This window comes from Tympanuchus pallidicinctus, unplaced genomic scaffold, assembly GCF_026119805.1.
Source record: "Tympanuchus pallidicinctus isolate F22 unplaced genomic scaffold, pur_lepc_1.0 scaffold15, whole genome shotgun sequence".
NCBI classification, from domain to species: Eukaryota; Metazoa; Chordata; class Aves; order Galliformes; family Phasianidae; genus Tympanuchus; species Tympanuchus pallidicinctus.
Window position 1 is genome coordinate 393,096 of NW_026294669.1, and position 17,913 is coordinate 411,008.

The 17,913-nt window shown below is 39.1% G+C and overlaps 1 protein-coding gene across 6 annotated transcripts in view; it reads right to left on the reverse strand.

The window, feature by feature from the left end:
• Nucleotides 1–17,913, reverse strand: part of TANC1 (tetratricopeptide repeat, ankyrin repeat and coiled-coil containing 1) — a 70,171-nt gene that overhangs the window by 24,346 nt on the left and 27,912 nt on the right. For 4 of the 6 annotated variants that reach the window (XM_052675932.1, XM_052675938.1, XM_052675937.1 and 1 more), the window contains 6 exons: nucleotides 15,725–15,928; nucleotides 7,607–7,708; nucleotides 4,730–4,851; nucleotides 3,678–3,867; nucleotides 1,724–1,981; nucleotides 249–374 (listed from right to left, as the gene is read on the reverse strand). In XM_052675932.1, the coding sequence (XP_052531892.1) occupies nucleotides 249–374; nucleotides 1,724–1,981; nucleotides 3,678–3,867; nucleotides 4,730–4,851; nucleotides 7,607–7,708; nucleotides 15,725–15,928 (1,002 nt within the window). The remainder of the gene's footprint in view (nucleotides 1–248; nucleotides 375–1,723; nucleotides 1,982–3,677; nucleotides 3,868–4,729; nucleotides 4,852–7,606; nucleotides 7,709–15,724; nucleotides 15,929–17,913) is intronic. The other 2 variants (XM_052675935.1, XM_052675933.1) reach the window with 1 other exon arrangement.

Genomic DNA, 17,913 nt, shown 5'->3' on the forward strand with positions numbered 1-17,913 from the left:
TTGCAGTGGTTAACTGAGTGTCAGAGATGGTAAAATATGGCAGCCAGGCAAGCCTCCATTGGTATCACATAACTTCACTATGGACATTCACACATTCACCACAGCGCCACGCAGCAAGAAGTATGAACAGGCACACTGCTTTAAACAAGCTGTGTGAGCTGTCAGGAGTGCTCTAAACTCTCATACACGTTACGAAATCACTGAACTGTGTGACTGTACCAACAAGTTCCAGATGAAAACGTGCCTACCTTTGTTTTCCTGCTGCACTCTTCCACCAGCAGTGTTGTGCCAAGGTAAGCGAATGGAGGTGCGTAAAGGAGTATTTCTTTGTCCATCCAGGTAACTCAGATCTTCCAGTTTGGTAGAACTTGTTGCTACAGTATTAAACAATTGAAGATCATTAAGTTTTATTTTTGCTACACAATAAATTACACAGAATATTGTTATTTACAGTTATTTACTTACTATTTTTTCTGGGGGGAAGGGGGTGGGGTGGGAATAAAGCACAAGCTAGCAGTTTCTCTATATGGAAAGAGAGATCTCTTCTTCCTATACTACTGTCTCCCTGAAATGCTCAGTGAAAGCGTGATGTTCTTCACTCAAGTATGCTTTTCTCTCCAGCTTTTGTATTCAGTGCAAAACTCGGCCTGCTGAATTTAAAGTGACATTCCTGAATTCCTGAAAAGAATTCCTGAATTCTGTTCTAAATTTAAAGTGACATTCCTAATGCCTGAAAAGAAGCTCAAAAAAAAAAAACAGTTCAGAGCTGCTACCAAACTGTACCTTGCAGGCAGCCTAGCACTGGGTTTTGGCTGCTGCTGACAAGCCTTAAGTTCTTGAAAAAACTTACTGAGCTGCCAGTGGGCATTTTTTTCTTTTGCTGTTCCACTACTTTTGCAATTTGCTGGACTTAGCAGAAACATACACAGAACACAATTCCTTTGAAAATAAAATGGAAAATGTTTCCTCTTTTTTTTTTTTCCTTCAGTTGAATCAACAAGTTGGTGCCTTCACAATGAGGGCACTTCTCTATGCTTATTTATAATCTATGACTTTGCAGGTCCAAAATTTCAGGTGGCATTATCAGAATTTCAAAATTCCTGCCCAATTGCTAGAACATTCTGTGCCAAAATATTGCCATTCATAATTTTAAAAGCTGATTTACCAACTGTATTTCCCTCACACTTACCACTTACCACTAAGAAAACTCCATGCAGCAATCTTGGTTTCATCTTTTAAGTTAAAATACTCCCCTCCATGGACAACATTTTCTAAATGGAATCAAGTACAGTATCCTCCTCTCTTCCTTCTGAACATCAATAACCAAGCCCTCTAACCTCTCTACTGGTTTTCTTCACTCTGAGTTTACTACTTGACTTGTAACTTAGCTGTTAACTAAATCTGGTGTCACATATACGGCACCTATACTTCTCAGCACTTCATCCAATCATTTTGTTTGCAGGGTTATAGTTATGTAAGCAAATATCCTGTTACTGCATTTGCTGAGTACTGCTAATGGAGCTCAAGTCAGAGGTACTTCTTTAGGTATTTCTCAATTTCACAACACTTCAGGCAATTTATGTAATACGCACCTATTTAGTTTAGAACTTACGCTTCTTTGTCCAACAAAAGTATTTCATGCTAACAACAACATAACTTCAACTGAAAGATTAAACAGAGATGTCATCTTAACAAAATGTCCTTTTTATATCTCACTATTCACCTGCAACTGAGTTTGGACGAGGCATTATTAAAGATCCAGAATTCTGAGTATAAGGAACAGGACCCTCTCCTGTTGGCACTTCTCTTGGCAGATTCTCAGCAGATCCAACGGCCTCCTCTTCTGCAACTGGTGAGCAATTGTCAGCTCTTCGATCATGACCAATTCCTCGATGTGCTCCAGCTCTAAGACTCCCATCCTTGCTCCATTCCAAACTGGATCCACTACGATCATCATTTTCTGACGAACTTGTGACAGTTGCTGAGATAGAAAATGACAACTGAAGTACACATCACAAGAAAATGGCCTACCTGTGTTAATATGCAGTATAGCTTTCAAACTCATACAGCATTTGGGGCCTGGTTCTGCAGTGGATGTTCTGTTAAACTGGAGTAATATTACCTATCTAAAAGGCCGAACAACACAGCTTCTCAAACTGCCAAATGCAATCAAGGAAAGCCTGACTGGTTTAATTTTCACAGAATCACAGAATGGCCCGGGTTGAAAAGGACTTCAAAGATCATCCAGTTCCAACCCCTGCTGTGTGCAGGTCACCAACCAGCAGCCCAGGCTGCCCAGAGCCACATCCAGCCTGGCCTTGAATGCCTGCAGGGATGGGGCATCCACAGCCTCCTTGGGCAACCTGTGCCAGTGCCTCACCGTCCTCTGGGTGAAGGTCAGAGCTGATATGGTGCTGTCTTATGAGAATAATACTGACAGCACAATGATGTTACAGCTGCTGCAGAACATTGCTTATGCAGAGTCAAGGATTTCTCCACTTCTCTGCCCTGCCAGCGAGGAGGCTGAGGGTGTACAAGAAGGTGGGAGGAGCTACAGCCAGGACAGCTAATTGATTATCAAGGCAGTACTTATAGCAGCAAGCAAGCAGGCAGAGACAATTTTCATGTGCAATTCCTTCTAATAAGAAAAGTTATAATTAAAGAATTAAGTTCACAAACACATATCTTAAGTTTATTTTGTTAAATCTTGGCATTTGAGATTTAGAACTCTTTTACTGCCTACCTATATTTAGTCCATCAGCTAGACTTTAATTTAATTGGAATCATATACATATAAATCAAGAAGTCTCCAGGTTAGGGAGCATATTTTGCTTTATTTGTTTCTCTTGTAAGCTTAGCAGCTCCTATAAAATCAATTTTAAAGGGGATTGGTTAAGGAATTAGCATTTAAAAACACTGCCTAAAACAGCAAGAAATACATCTTCCCATAACAGTTTATATTAAGATGAAAGATTCATTTTTTGCATCTTAGTCTGGACTTCCAGAAAATAATATGAATGCAACCACCTGGACGCTCAAAGATACAGGCAGACAGCAGTACTGATACTGAACCACTAAACCAGGGAGCAGAAATAAAAAAGGTGATACAAACAAGGCAGCAAAGAGTTCAGAGCTTTGCTTATTTACAGAAAAAAACCCACTGAGGTTATCTAAAGATAACTGACAGCACTGGAAATGCATGCATTGACTCAGCTCACTCATCCATCAGTAGTGGATCACACCAGTTCACCTCCTCCTTGATGTCCCACTTTAGCCTCACTTTCATGAAAATTACTCCAAGTCTGCACTGTTTCTAAACAGCTTGATTTGAATTATTCTCACAAGAAAAGCACTGATTTTCTTTCATTGGAAATCAAACCAGCTTCAGGGTGCTCTGCCTTTCTTCATAATGAAATGTGTTACAGAGGTAAATATAAGAGATAAACAGAAGAAATTAACAATTTTAAATGAAAACATGGAGAAATTAGAACTGCATCATGAAAAAAAGAGAAATGCACACCTAACAATTAAAACAGGTAAAAATATGACTTCAGTCTTTCAAGTGCAAAGGATTTGAACTGGGATCTAGCTTTGACATAAAATCACAGTTATTTGAACTTGCAGTATTATGAGAAGGTTAACTTCTATTAATTGCATTACATAATTAAGATGCTTACCTATTATTCCACTGTCCTTGCTCTCCAGGGTGGAGCTGGGGCTCCTCATGGTTTCACAGGGACTAGCTTTGTTGGCTGCTGCTTTGCCAGTACAGCTATTGAGAGTTGAGCAGGGGCTGTCAGTGCTGGGAGATGTAGTGCTGCTTGTGAGGGTAGAGCATGGACTGACACCTTGACTGGCTACTGTACACTGCAGTGTGAAGAAAAAGGAATAGTCACTGCACAGAAGGCAGCACCCCACTGTGTGGACATTCAGAAACATCAAGGTGAACTAAAGCAAAACATTCATTTTCTGAGTGAAAATTTCAAGAAGTGGAAGCTGTATCTTGATAAGAAGCCTTCATGACACAATTTCAGAATACTCTTAAAAGTATCTTACAAGTCTTAAAATTGAGACCTTAAAATCTTAAAAAGGTAAAAATTCATGATTCACTACTCTTTTAAATATTTATTGGCAAAATATATATCCAAACTTTGTGTTAGAAGCAATGGAAATGAAGTCTTATTAACCTCCCCCTGTCATGGAAAACCAAACTGATGATTTTTGAGGCCTGGGATTATAAAAGAAGAAAGGAAAGAAAGAAATTCATAATTACAGTGTTTGAGTTAGCACATGAACTTCATACAGATGTCAGCTACTTGCTTCTCTCTAGCTCCTCTACCACTACCTGAGGAAGAAAGACCATCGAATAGAAGTGAATTTCTTGGACAGGAAAGGATACCTCCAAATATGCTCCTATTTTAGTAAATCACTGAGATATTCCTTTCTTGTAGCTCACTGACAAAACCAGGAAGAAATAAGGCAGAGCAGGGACGAAGGCAAGATCAACTCACAATTAAAAAAAACCAACCAAACCAAATCACAAAACACACAAAGCCAAATATCTATAACTTGACTGTTATAATCCAGCTTCAATTCTACCACCTTATGACTGCAAAATAGAACCCATTTTGGTCAAGTATCAAGTAACTGCAAATAGCACATAGGGAAAACAGCATGAGAACTCTCAAAAGCAGAATGAACATTAAATACATTTTTTCAATAATCCTACCATGGATTCGTTCTTTTCTTCTATATGAGCAGACGTTGGTATCCCTTCTCCCAGTAAAAAACCCAATCTTGTCATCAATTCTTGTGCTGCAGGAGAACAGCCTGAGTCTTCATCAGGCTTTGCTTTAGAGAGAGGTGGGGAAAGAAAATTGGTGAAAATTAGTGTTACTCTTGCAAAACGTTACAAGAGATAGAAAGAGTATAATCAGATGCAAGCAGCAGATCTTCTATCAGCTTCCCTAACAGAGAAGCTAATGCCACGATGCCACATAGTCTTTAAACTGTTGGTAGACCTTGGATTCTCTGCATAGCTGCACAAATCTGGGGATAAAAACAAACAAACAAAAAATGTACCACCCTGCCAGTCAAAACAGAAATGGTTAAGTGAATTCAGCTGTATTAAAACAAACAGTTCATCGCTGGATTGATGATCAACACGATGACTAGCATGAATCAATAGCAGTATGACACTATCAAAGCTCACTGTCAGACTGAAAGTAATTTTTTATAAAGTTTCACATTACATTAAAAATGTGAAAAGTAGAGTTGGTAACACAGACGATTCATAAACATTGCAACAATACCAATATTTCTTTATTGCCAAGAGTTTGGAATCATCTATCAAACTATAAAGTTATTCCCCAGCAGAAACACTTATACAATATTAAAGTCTTTTGACTATTAAAAAAGAAGAACATGTTGGCCTGTGTTGTTCTCAGGTATAAATAGTCGATTTAATAAGGTGTATCATCTAATGACTGAGAAATTGCTCACAACAGGAATTCTCCATTACAGAACAACCAGCTGCATCAGCTTCTACCCAGTCCCGTAACGAAGGAAAAGTGAAGGACAGCCTGAGCTACTTCCCAGTCAGTGTCTGAGCAAAGCAAGCCTGCAGATCTCATCCCCAGACACCTGGAAGGTAACAAGGACATTCTTCAAAACAGCTGTATCAGTGTACAGTTTGGAGACTTCAGGTAACAAAAAGTTCCTAATCGATGAGCAATGCCTCAGAGAATGGGTGAAGAAAGGGAGAGAGATGTCATTGCATGGATTTATTAATGATCTTCAAAAGAGAAAAGCATACACTCAGTTGGCACTTCTACACCATCAAAAAACACAGCAGGAAAATAGTAACAACAACTAAACTGTTCCTTTACTTCTGTTTTTCCTTTGCAGCTTTACTAGGCCAAATGCATCTGACATGGTGGGGATTTCTCACAAAAAAAACAACCACCCAAAAATACCACAACATATGATCTCCAAACACATAAGACACAACAGATGTTTAGTGGCATTTGTAAGAAACAGCATATTTTTCCCCAGCTGTAGACTGTAAGAAAACCAGAGAAAACAGTGATTTTAATAGAATTGAACAGCTTGCTCAGTAAGCTTTACTTGAGTGTTTCAATTTTACTGAGCAACAAAGCCCACAGTTTGCAAACATGAGTATTTCACTAGAAGAACATCCTTCTGCATTTCACTCCAGCTCAATGCCTGCTTAAACACAAAAACTGCTGAACTTTGTGGGCAGGTAAAGGTTTTACTCTGGAATATCTGACCATCTTTAGCAATGCCAAAAGGAAGAATTCTACAAAACGGTGTCTTCTGAAATCAGATAGCCAAAGCTTTTGCAACTCAGAACATTGCCAGGTCTTGGAATATTAGGCTGGAAAATGTACTTCCTCTATAGTAAGTGCAATTCTGATTATTATCTTTAAAATAAAAAGTCTATAAATTAAAGAGTTTATTAAATCAACTATTTCATTGCTCTACGAACTGTTACAAAAACCTACAATTATTTTATTTAAATTTTAACCTTGTGCAAATTTGAGTAAGTGTCAGACAGTACAAATGCCAGTTCAGCAACAAGGACAGAATCCAAGAGCCTAAGTTGTTCAGCCCATCAACCACTGATTAATCCTCACACACTGGGTTTCAGTTTGGCTATTAGCATTCTGTTTTTCTGGGAATGCAATTCTGTCAAGAGGAAGATTATTACAAGATGGTCAGCTTTAGGTAAGGGAGATGAGGACTACAAGCACTAACACTGCTACGAAGATGGAAGCGTGACAAGGACCAGGTCAACTATAACATATCACATAGGGCAGAGGGGAAACAATCAGAGTGAATTCTATTTTCACTATTACTTATTAAAGATAACAGGCTTTTTTTAAAAACAACAACAATAAAACAAACACTTGCTTCCCTTAAAATTGAGGGAAAAGAAAAAATAAACAAAGATTACTCATATGGAACCTGATGATCACACAATTAATTTAATAAGGTCTTAAAACTTAAAAAAATAAAAGTAACATTAAACACATGAAATCCATGATATGGTGCATACACTCATATACCAAATCATGGGTCATTCTGCTTTGACCATGCCATTCATTGTCAAAGCTACATTCTACTATGGGCCTGCCAAATGTAACGAGCCTAAAGCACCAAGAGCACCCACTGGCTCTAGAGGTAGCTTTTACCAGCTTTGTCAACACAGAATTCTGCTGTTACAGCCTCTTCTAACTTAGGAAGCTTTCACAACATTTCTAACATGCTGAACTCCATGCAGTGCAGAGCTATACCTGTGGAATCAATTTACACTGAAAATGAATTCATGAAGAATCTAGTAAACCTTTGGCATACACAGTAATAAACAACAGTTGGTATCAATTTGCCTGCAGTATGTGCACATCTCCAAAAACTGAAGCAGTTACGAAGATCGTGTGAACGTAATGAAAAGCATCTCATCCTTACTACAAGAACATGGCATCTGCCAAACACTCTTACAAATAAAGAATCAAATTTCAGCATTATTACTTTTTATCACTTTCTTAGAAGCGAATGGATAAAATATCACTGAACAGATTCTTACCATTTTGACTGAGTTCTTCTTGCTCTGATTGTTTTCTCAGCAGTAGAATTGCCTCACCTGGCACTCTAGGACTTTCCACATACTTGGCCTTCCTGATTGGACCTGTAAAGGAAAATAGCTGAATGTATCTAATTTTTTCCAGATGTACCACACATTTCAAATGTAAAGTGTCTCTCCTCTGAGACACAAATAATGTAGAGGAACTAGTTCTTAGACACACAGCTGCTACTGTAAGAACTCAAGAGCTGCTGCAGTTTCAGGCTTGTGAGAAATAAATGCTCTACTTGTGCTTTTTGGAATGTAAACCAGTCTGCTTACTCCAACAGTCCTCAGGCTTTCCTATATATGTAAAGAGGGATTTTTTTTTTATGTTCAAACTTGTACAACTTCCAGCAGGCCTCCTTTTTACAGAGCTTTCATTTTCCAGTACAACAGGAAGATAATTTTGTTATGAGCAGCTCTAGAACTAAAAGAAAAATGCTACAAGTAGTTCACAGAATCACAGCATCATAGAATAGCTTGGGTTGGAAGGGCCCTGCCAGCCCCACCCTGCCATGGGCTGGCTGCCCCAGGCCCATCCACGTCCTTTGCTACCTGTAGGGATGGGGCACCCACACTGGCCTGGGCAGCAAAACCAGGGCCTCACCACCCTCTGAATAAAGAATTTCCTCATAATATCTAACCTAAATCTCCCCTCCTTTAGTTTAAAACCACGTAAAAAGTTGCGCTCCCTCCTGATTATAAACTTCCCGCCAGGACTGGAAAGCTGCAGTGAGGTCTCCCCAGAACCTTCTCCAGGCCACACGAGCCCAGCTCTCAGCCTGCCTTCAGAGCAGAGATGCTCCAGCCCTCTGAGCCCCCTGCTGGCCCTCCTCTCCATAGCCCCACATCCTTCTTCTGCTGGCGGCCCCAGGCCTGGAGGCAGCTCCCCCAGAGAAGAGGTGGACAATTCCCTCCCACTCCCCGCTGCCACCGCCCTGCTGGGCTGCTCTCAGTGAGTTCTTTTCCCCGTCTGTTCACATAGCTGGCACTGCCCTGACCCAGGCGCAATACCGCACACTTGGCTTTGTTGAACCTTACTCAGTTCACACACTCTTCAAGCCAGGGCTGTGCAGATGAGATCCTTTCCTTTTGTTGCATCAACTGCAACACTTCGCTTGGAGCCATCCGCAAACTTGCTGAGGGTGAACTTGATTCCACTGACTGTACCACTGATGGAGATCACAGAATCATGGAATCAACAAGGTTGGAAAAGACCTAGTTAAATACCGATTCCAAGACAGACCCCTGGGGGATACCACTCATAATGAGCCTCCAAATGGACACAGAGTCACTGACTACATCTGGCTGGGACCATCCAACCAATTCCTTCTCCACTGAAGAGTCCACCATTTGAATCCATCTCTCTCCAGTGTAGAGATAAGAACATGGTGTGGGACCATATGAAAGATTTTGCAGAAGACCAAGTAAAAGACATCGGTTGCCCATCCTTTGTCTGCTGATGTCAGCACTCCACCACAGACGGCCATGTGAGCGCTCAGTCACTAACTGCCCTTGCAGAAGCCGTGCTGGCTGTTTTGGATCACCAGCTCACCTCGTGTGTGCCTTAACAAAGCCTGCAACATCAGCACACTACATAACTCAAACTCAAGAGGCTTTATATTATTCGACAGTTTATCCAAATATTGATGCATGTTCTGATTTTAAGGAAAGGTGAAAGTTAGTTCAAAAACCAAATTAAAGAGTGGCTAGTAATGGTATTTGCTTTCATGAAAACACTGCATTTCTAGTTCATGAACACGTTAAGTTCAAACATGCCAACTTTTAGTATTAAAGAGTGTATAATCACAAACATACTTTTTCAAAAAAAGCTGATTCACTTAATTTTGCAGCTTTTGCTTTGGTTTCAGGCTGTTTATGAACCCATTCCTTGCTAAATATGGTTTAGCAGCAGCTGCAGGAAACGTTAACTGCAGAACAGTGTTTCTTGTCAGCCAAGTCTAACTGAAAGAGAATGATGCTGCCCTCTAAAGGCTTTCCAAACAAAGTATACTGGTACAACTGGATCAACATTTGCACAACAAACACAATGTAGAAATTCTGATCTTACAGGCAGATCAGCTGCTACACATTAATGCAAATTATGCCACTGAGCTGAAATACCACCATATATATATAAACACATATATCTACATCCTGAAAAAATATGCCAACAGAATTTTATAACAATAAAAACAATAACAACACTGAGAGAGTTTTGGAAAAGCATACACCAGCAATCTTGCAAAATTACCCTATGCAAAATCAAGTTATTTAAACTGAATGGCAACTGGGAATATCATCATTCATGATACTGAAAACCGAAGGTACTAAACCCAAATTCCTGTCTTAAAGTTTAAGATAAGACACTGGAACTATTGCAATTTTTTTAAAGTGCCTAATAGAGCCACTTGAACTTTTCAAGGTTTTGGTGAGCTTGAGGTACTGATTCATCCAGAAGAAACAAAATATTGCCAAGAAGTCCCTAGAACACAGTAAATTACTAGACTTGGCAAAATACAAAAATTGAGGACTTTCAGGAAATTTCCCCAGCTTTAGCAATAGATAATGTTTTTTTCCCTCATTTATATACAAGTTTTGGTTATACTATAGAGCTAAAATCTCAGGTTCTCACTGTCATGCATGATCATCATAAGAGTAGGAAAGAAAATTTCCTCACTTGAAAATATACCTGACATTCTGATTTTAATACCATTAGGCCACAGCAATGACAAGGCTCCAGAGAAAATTATTCTACAGGTAGCATCCCACTTTCTCATCTTGTGTGTTTCTATATTAATTCTTTTCCAAAGAATTGTAATAATAATAAATAGTCTCAAAAGTGAAAGCACAGACCTTCTCATGTTCCATGATGACTGTTTCCTGTACAACTTCCACAGAATCTTGGACTTACAGTTACACGATCACATACTGTGTTTTTTTACTTCTATTCTTTTAAACAAGGAACCTCCAAGTTTAATTTTGTCAAATTCAAATGGGAGAAGCTTCATTCTGAAGTGCTACATAACATTACATATCGTAAGAGAAGAAAAGGAAATCATAAAGGCAGCAGTATTTTAAGGGATATATTAATCTTCCTGAAGTCTGCTGGAAGGGCACTGTGACAAGACAGAAACAATCCAGACTTCTAGAGGGTGTCAAGGTTATGTGTACTTTATATATGAATTAGATGGATCTACCAAGGACGATGCACAACAGCTCTTCCAGCACAGGTTTGGGATGTGATAACCAAAGGCAGCCTTGGTTGTACTGAACATCAATCACATAGTGGGTCACAAGAATGACAGGAGTGAGGAAAGCAAATCGCAGACTAAAGCCTGAACTTCAAGAGAGCTGCCTCAAGCTTATTCAAGCAATTCAGGGTTGAAAGAGCTCAGCATATTGGTAGGTCTTTAATAACAGTCTCCACCAAGCACAAAACCAGTCCACCCTGATATTGCAACAAACAGGAGTTTGGCTTTGCTCACAACTCTGCTTCAGTAAAAAAGGAGCTGGTAACAGGAGAAAGGGAGGAACTCAGAAATACTGTTGGGCATGTAGGGACAATGTTATGAAAGCCAAAGTCCACTCAAAGGTAAAACTGGAAAAAGAAGCTGATAGCAAGAGCTCCTACTGCTACTGGAGAACCACCAAAACAGTTATGGACTGGAGCATTTCCCTGCCAAGCACTGGAACTTGTTATTCAGGCAGGCTGCGAAGTCTCATCATTCAAAGTTTTCAAGATCAGACTAGGTAATGCCCTCAGCTGACCCTACTTTGTGAGAATGCTGTGGGTACCTTGTCAAAGGCCCTAGTGAAGTCCAGATAAATGACATCAGTGGCTCTTCCCTTGTCCACTGATTGCAGAGGCAACATCACGAAAGGCTACTGGGTTGGTCAAGCACGATTCGCCCTTGATGAAGACATGCTGGTTCTCCTGTATCAGCTCCCTGCTTTCCATGTGCATTAGCATAGCTTCCAGGAGGATCTGCTCCTGACCTTTCCTGACACAGATGTGAGACTGACTGACTTACTGTGACTTACTGATCCCTTTCCCAGACAGAGATCTCATGCTGAAAAATTCTTCTTTATCCTGCTTTTTTCTGCTCCTTTTTCCACCTCATCAACTCTTTCATTAAGGAAGCTTTTGACTCCAACAAACCAGTAGCTTTAATTCTGCCAGTATTTTTTGGCTCTTTAGTATGTTAAGGTATCGTTTCTCTCTTCCCTCCTTTTATAGTTACAGTTGAGGATTGAACCAGATCCAGAAGCACTGGTACTCTTCCAAGCTCTTCAAACAAAAAGCTTCCCCACCTCCTATGCAAATAATTAAAACACAGTGTCACTCACAGTAGGTTGTGCAAACAGGATTGTAGAGCCTTCTGCGTTCCAGTTCAGAAGCTCAGCTTATTCTCCTGTGGTTTTGCCTGTCCGTGGATAATGAAGTTCTAGGAGCTGAACTACTTGGACTGGCTGGCAAAAAGGCAGTTATTACCATGCATGCACTGCAGCCAAGGTACCTCTGTCAGCTGTGCACATTTATCAACACACCCATCTATAATGAACCAATGTCCTAACACACGAGGAATAATTTCAGACAGATCAGTTCAGGCTCAATCCTGAATTCCTACCTAGAGTGCTAGTGCATAAAAGAAAGGGAAAGAAAAGTGCCTTGCCAGTGATCACAACAGCAGCTTCAAAAAGACATTAAAGCCAAGTCCAGGGAATCCCCAGACTAGCAGTTTCCAAATCTGTTCTGAACAGATGCCTCTAAACTTGCTAAATATTAATGTCTCCAAACTGGAGAGCTGATAATTACATTATTCATGGAACAGATATGTCTATGATGGCACAAAATCCTCTTAGTCTAAAGGGACAGAACAAAACCAACATACTACCCACAGCACACGTGCAGCTAATACTTTCTGGCAAAAGCATTCTATTGCCTGAATCTGGAGTCAAGAACTACCTGAAGGTATACAACATTCAAAGGGAAACTCATTTCAAGTGTAACCTATTTCCAACTATTGCATATTAGATAACTAAAAGAAAATGGAAACAATCTAGAAGGTAAAATAACCCTTCAGAATTAGCAAATGTGCACCTGATTAAGGATAATATGCCTGACAGCAATGAGGAAATATTTCTTTTAATGTAACTTAAAATCATACCTTACACTGTTCCCGTTGGGATATGAATGTACTTGAACGCCGTTTTACAAGCTGTTTTCTGTTTTTCTGTGTTGTTTTTTTTGTTTGCCCTCCCACTCCCCCACTACATGGTGTAGCACATTTCCAACATTTACTAACATGTTCAAAATATCTGCAATACCATCTGCTTAACGGGACACAGTTAAAGAACTTGCTTTCTTCCAAACACTATCTATGAACGTGCAACTCTCTGTAAAGGTAGGAAATGAAGTTTAAAACATACCTCCAACATTAACTGAATCACTTTTGGTGGAGCAGAAATGCTGTTTTTTTCAGCAAAAATAACCAGAATGTGAGTGGATGAAGCAACTATGCAAGGAAAAGTTTTGCCCATATCCACCTCAAAATGCTGCTACATTTGAAGAAGTGACAAGAGATGGTAAAGCTTTCTGCTCAGGCAGCAGAGAAAACAACCAAAGAAAAATAATTAAAAAATATCCCTCCAAAGTCACAGATTAACACTTACTTGGAAAGATGCAGAAACAGCAAGGAAAGGAGAAACAGTAAAAGCAAACTGTTAATTTCCATTGCAGTGTTATTCTACACAGTATTTTAAAATAATTTAATCAGGAAAAAAAATATTTTTCCACTGATGACATAAGCATAATTAAGTACTTATTTTTAACAACAAACAGAGATGCAGGACAAGACAAAAGGATACATCTGCTAGAAAAGTAGAAATGTTCTCAGTATGCAGCCCTCAAAAACACATTTTAAGAGCAAGTAACTATTGGTGAACTATAGCTTCTATTTTTGAATGTATAACTCTGAAACTTATTGCTAGAGAAACATGACTGATTTTAATTTATTAACCAAAATTCGGTAGGTAATGGGCTCAATAAAGACCTGGGAAAAATTCTTACTTAAAAAACAGATAGTATTTAGTGATACACTCTTCAATCGTTATCTCTGAATACATGGAATATTGTTTCAGTCTAGCTGATACTAAACAGAATTCCAGCTCAAAGAAGTAAGTTACACAAATGTATCATGTTATATACATAAGACCATCAGCACACCTGGGTTATGACATGAATTACAACTACAGAAAGAAACTAAGGCAGAACAATATTTCAATGGACAATTTTCTTCCTTTGGTTTACTGCCTTGGATATTTTCAGAGATGTTCAGAAGTATTAACAATATTGTGAAATTTACCTCACTGAGTAGTAGTTTCATTAGAACAGCTTCATTACATCTGAACTTCAGGATGCTTCTTTAACTCTCCTTGCAATCCTTGCTGCTTTCATCCATAATATCATGAATAAAACCTCAAGATACTGTTCATGGCACAGAATTGCAAGGGTTGGAAGCGACAGCTAGAGATCATGGAGTCCAATCCTGCTAAAGCAGCCTCCCTGCACTAAATCACACAAGTAGGCATCCAGATGGGACTTGAATATCTTCAGATATGCCACAGTCTCTCTGGGCAACCTGCTCCACTGCTCCGTCACTCTCACAGAAAGTTCTTAATATGCTACTGAACAGAGTGCTTTGCAATTAGTACAGCTAGCATCCTTGCTTTTTATTACTTATGGATGCTAGCCTGATCATTTGTGTCAAATCATTTTCCATCAGCTTCCAATTGTTGAAACTCAAAGGAATAGCCCAGAATGTCTCTACTGGGTAGGTACCTAGTTAGGCATTCATCCAAAACAACGGCACAGAAATGCCAATGTATTCAAAACGCTTCATAGGGAATCTTCTCTATCTTCTGTGTATGTTTTATTTTTTGGTCTGTTGATCACAGTGGAATGATTCTGAAGGTGTGAATATGGCTTCCCTTTTGAAATGTAGGGACTGTTACGCATTTTCTGCGAGAGAAACAGCAGTCTCTACTACACTTATAAAAGCGTGTCACTAAAGGAAACTGAGCTGCAATGTTGGCTAGATATCATCTCAAATGCAGTTCAGTCTTCCCAACAGCAACAGAACAAGGAGTTAGATCCCAAGGTTCACTTAAGTCTTCGGCAAAAAAAGCCACCATGTTTCCCTCTACATTAAAACATGAAGTCCTACTTTCTGTGCCACAGATTTTTGCCTGGACTGTAAATACTGATAGTCAAAATAAGAACACTTGTATTTGCTATCCTCTCCTATTTCTTTAAATTTTCTTTAATCTCCTGTAAGATGGTCGTTCATCAAGGCCTTTCTCAGTGCCACCCAAAAACCACTTTTGCCAGTCCTCTTCTTACACTTCATAAGCTTTACAACAAAGAATTTCAAAACTGCTGAGTGTTTGCACAATAATATGGACAATTTCACCTGACACTCATGCTTTGACCTGAATCAAGTCAACTGATGTTAGAGTGTTGGAATGATTTATATGTGCAGAATGCTGATAAAAGGGAAGCAGATGGAGTACCTTATTTAGTAAGGCATACACATAAGCACATGGTCACTACTAAGAACAGACTGAAAATCACTTCAACAGCAATATATCTATTAATATTTCATACTCATAGACACAAAATAAATTAGCTGCAAAACATAAGCAACACTCTGAAGCAAGTATTCCCTTAAAACAATAATCAGTAACAACACTGTTAATGAAATGTACAATTTTGCAGCTGATTTTTCTACTAACTGAAATATTAACCATAAAGTATCAGTTTTAAGCATATTCAGACATTTAAAAAATCTGCTATAAAAATTAGAATAATTATTTGCTATTTGAAATAATATAGTCCATTTAACCACCAATTATCTTCTTTACATGAGAACATGCAAAAAAGCTTTCACTTTTCATTTTTTTTATTGAAAAAGATCACGTAATATATAAAATGTTAAAAAGTGTTACTTTTACTTTAAGTCATAAATTGAGTCAAAATACTACAAAGGTTTTAGTTGCACATCAATTTCATTTTACCTGGGGACTTTTTGTTTGATCGTGACTGCATCAAGTAAGACTGGCGTGGCAGCAGAGGTGAAGATGGCAAAGACATTGAGACTCCTTTAGCCAAGTTCATCCTGTAAGCATCCCCCAGGATGTGCTGACTGCCAGTGGGAAGATCTGCACTGTGGCCGGATGCTGCAATGCTCTGCAAAGCATTCTCTGGGCAGGAGTCTCCTGCTAAAAATAAAATGTTAACACCCATGGTGTGATACAACAAGACACAGATATTTAACACAGAAAAACATTTAGTTGCCATCAACAAGTCAGCATGATCCCTCTCCTCTCACTGTGTACCTGCCACTACAGAATCCAAACAGGAAATTCGCTGGAAAATTTAAATGCACAACTAAGTGAGATTTTATTTCACTGTAATAAAGACAGCAAGCGGGAAGAAAAACTTCACTGTAAACAAAATTGCAGCTTTCCAGATTTCATCCTCAAAGGCAAAACTACATTTCTTACAAAGACAAAAGGATATCTACTGCTGAAAGACTTATCAGGATCAGTGTGATACCCTGAAATTCAGCGCCCATCTGAAAGTGCACTGTGTGCTGAAGTAGTTAGAAGTTTAGTCTGGTGACTCCATACACACAGATGGAAGCGTCTGACAAGGAAGCACTCGCGCAAAACCGCTCTAGGCTTAGCCTAGTCATCGTTCTGTTCCAAAACAGAGAAGTCCAGTTAAATGCAATTTAACAGCAAAATGCTTTATTTTCTATTAGGAACAAACCAAGTATTGGTTCACAACACTAAGTAGCAGATCAAAATAGGCAGATGCGCAGGAAGGAGATCTATCCTAACGGTGCAAGAAATGCAGCATTGGAACAGTCAAAAATATGTTTTCAAAACAGAAGAAAATACATGCTTACAAGAATGAAAGACAGCAGAAACACATGCAGAAAGTGCTGAGTTCCTCCTCGTCACATGACAGAAATAGCTGAAAAGCAAAAGGTTGGCATCTAACTACAGCTGTTTTTCTTACTATCCCAAGTAGGGTACTGCTCAATAATTTACACAAAACTGAATCAGTGTGAAACGTAAAACAAAATTGATAGAGAGAGGAAAGAAAATACTCGGAATATTTTTCACAGAGATCCACACAGCAACAAGCAGCACGGCTGAAGTATGGGAACCCAAAGCAGAACTAGAAGAAAAACAGAACAACAGAGAAAGCAGAAGTGACTGCTTTTGAAATGTGGTTTCCTTATTATGGTTTATTATCTTACAGTAAGGAAACATTTCAGATCAATGTGCCTCCCTAAGATCTGCCTTTCTTGTTCACTGCTGTCATTTGCTTGCTGCCTTCAATTCTGAAGAGCTGCTCTTCTGCCATGACGCCCCACAGGCAGCTCAGCCAGCTCACAGGGAACGCCTGCGCTGAAGGCAAAAACAAACAATTCCTTTGCTAAAAGTAAAAACGTTTGTGTCTATTCAGTCACCACTCTCTTTTGCAGAAGTCTGCACAAAGCCAAATGGGCGCGAAGTTTAAAACCTACTTGCATATTTCCAAGGGTGCACGTACTTCAGATGACATTTTTCCTAGACATACTATTTTTCTCACAAGAGCCATACATGACAGCTACGTACACGCATTAGTGAGATAAACGACCCTGAAGAATGCTATGCCAGAGTCAAACTTTCACTGACTTTCCTAAGTGTGAAACTTACTCTTTTATACCTCTGAAATCAACTTAACCATCACCTTCCAAAAGTTCTCCTCTTTCTTCAAGTAAAAGTCATAGTAACAGGCACTGATTTAAATAAACAGCTCCAGCTTGTCAGGACAGACATTAAAATAAATACTTAATGAACTTTGTATTAATTATAAAATTACATTACAACTATTACAGGAGTACAGCTATTGGTTTTAAATCCTGGGAACAAGAAAAGTGGCTTCAGTATTTCAACAAAGTGCTGTAGTATACCCATCTCAAAAACAAGTACTGTTCAAGTATATAATTAGAATAAAAAACCTGAACATTTTAGAGAACAGAATAACACACATTTTGACATTCAAAAAAAATCTCATACCTGAGTCACTACGTTCTCATTTACTTTTGATAGAAGCCGAAAGGCTAAGGATCTTTTCCTCTGTTCTTTCCAAAATTAAACTGACAGTAACTGTTTTTAAACATGGCTGGGTTGGAAGGGACCCCTCAGCC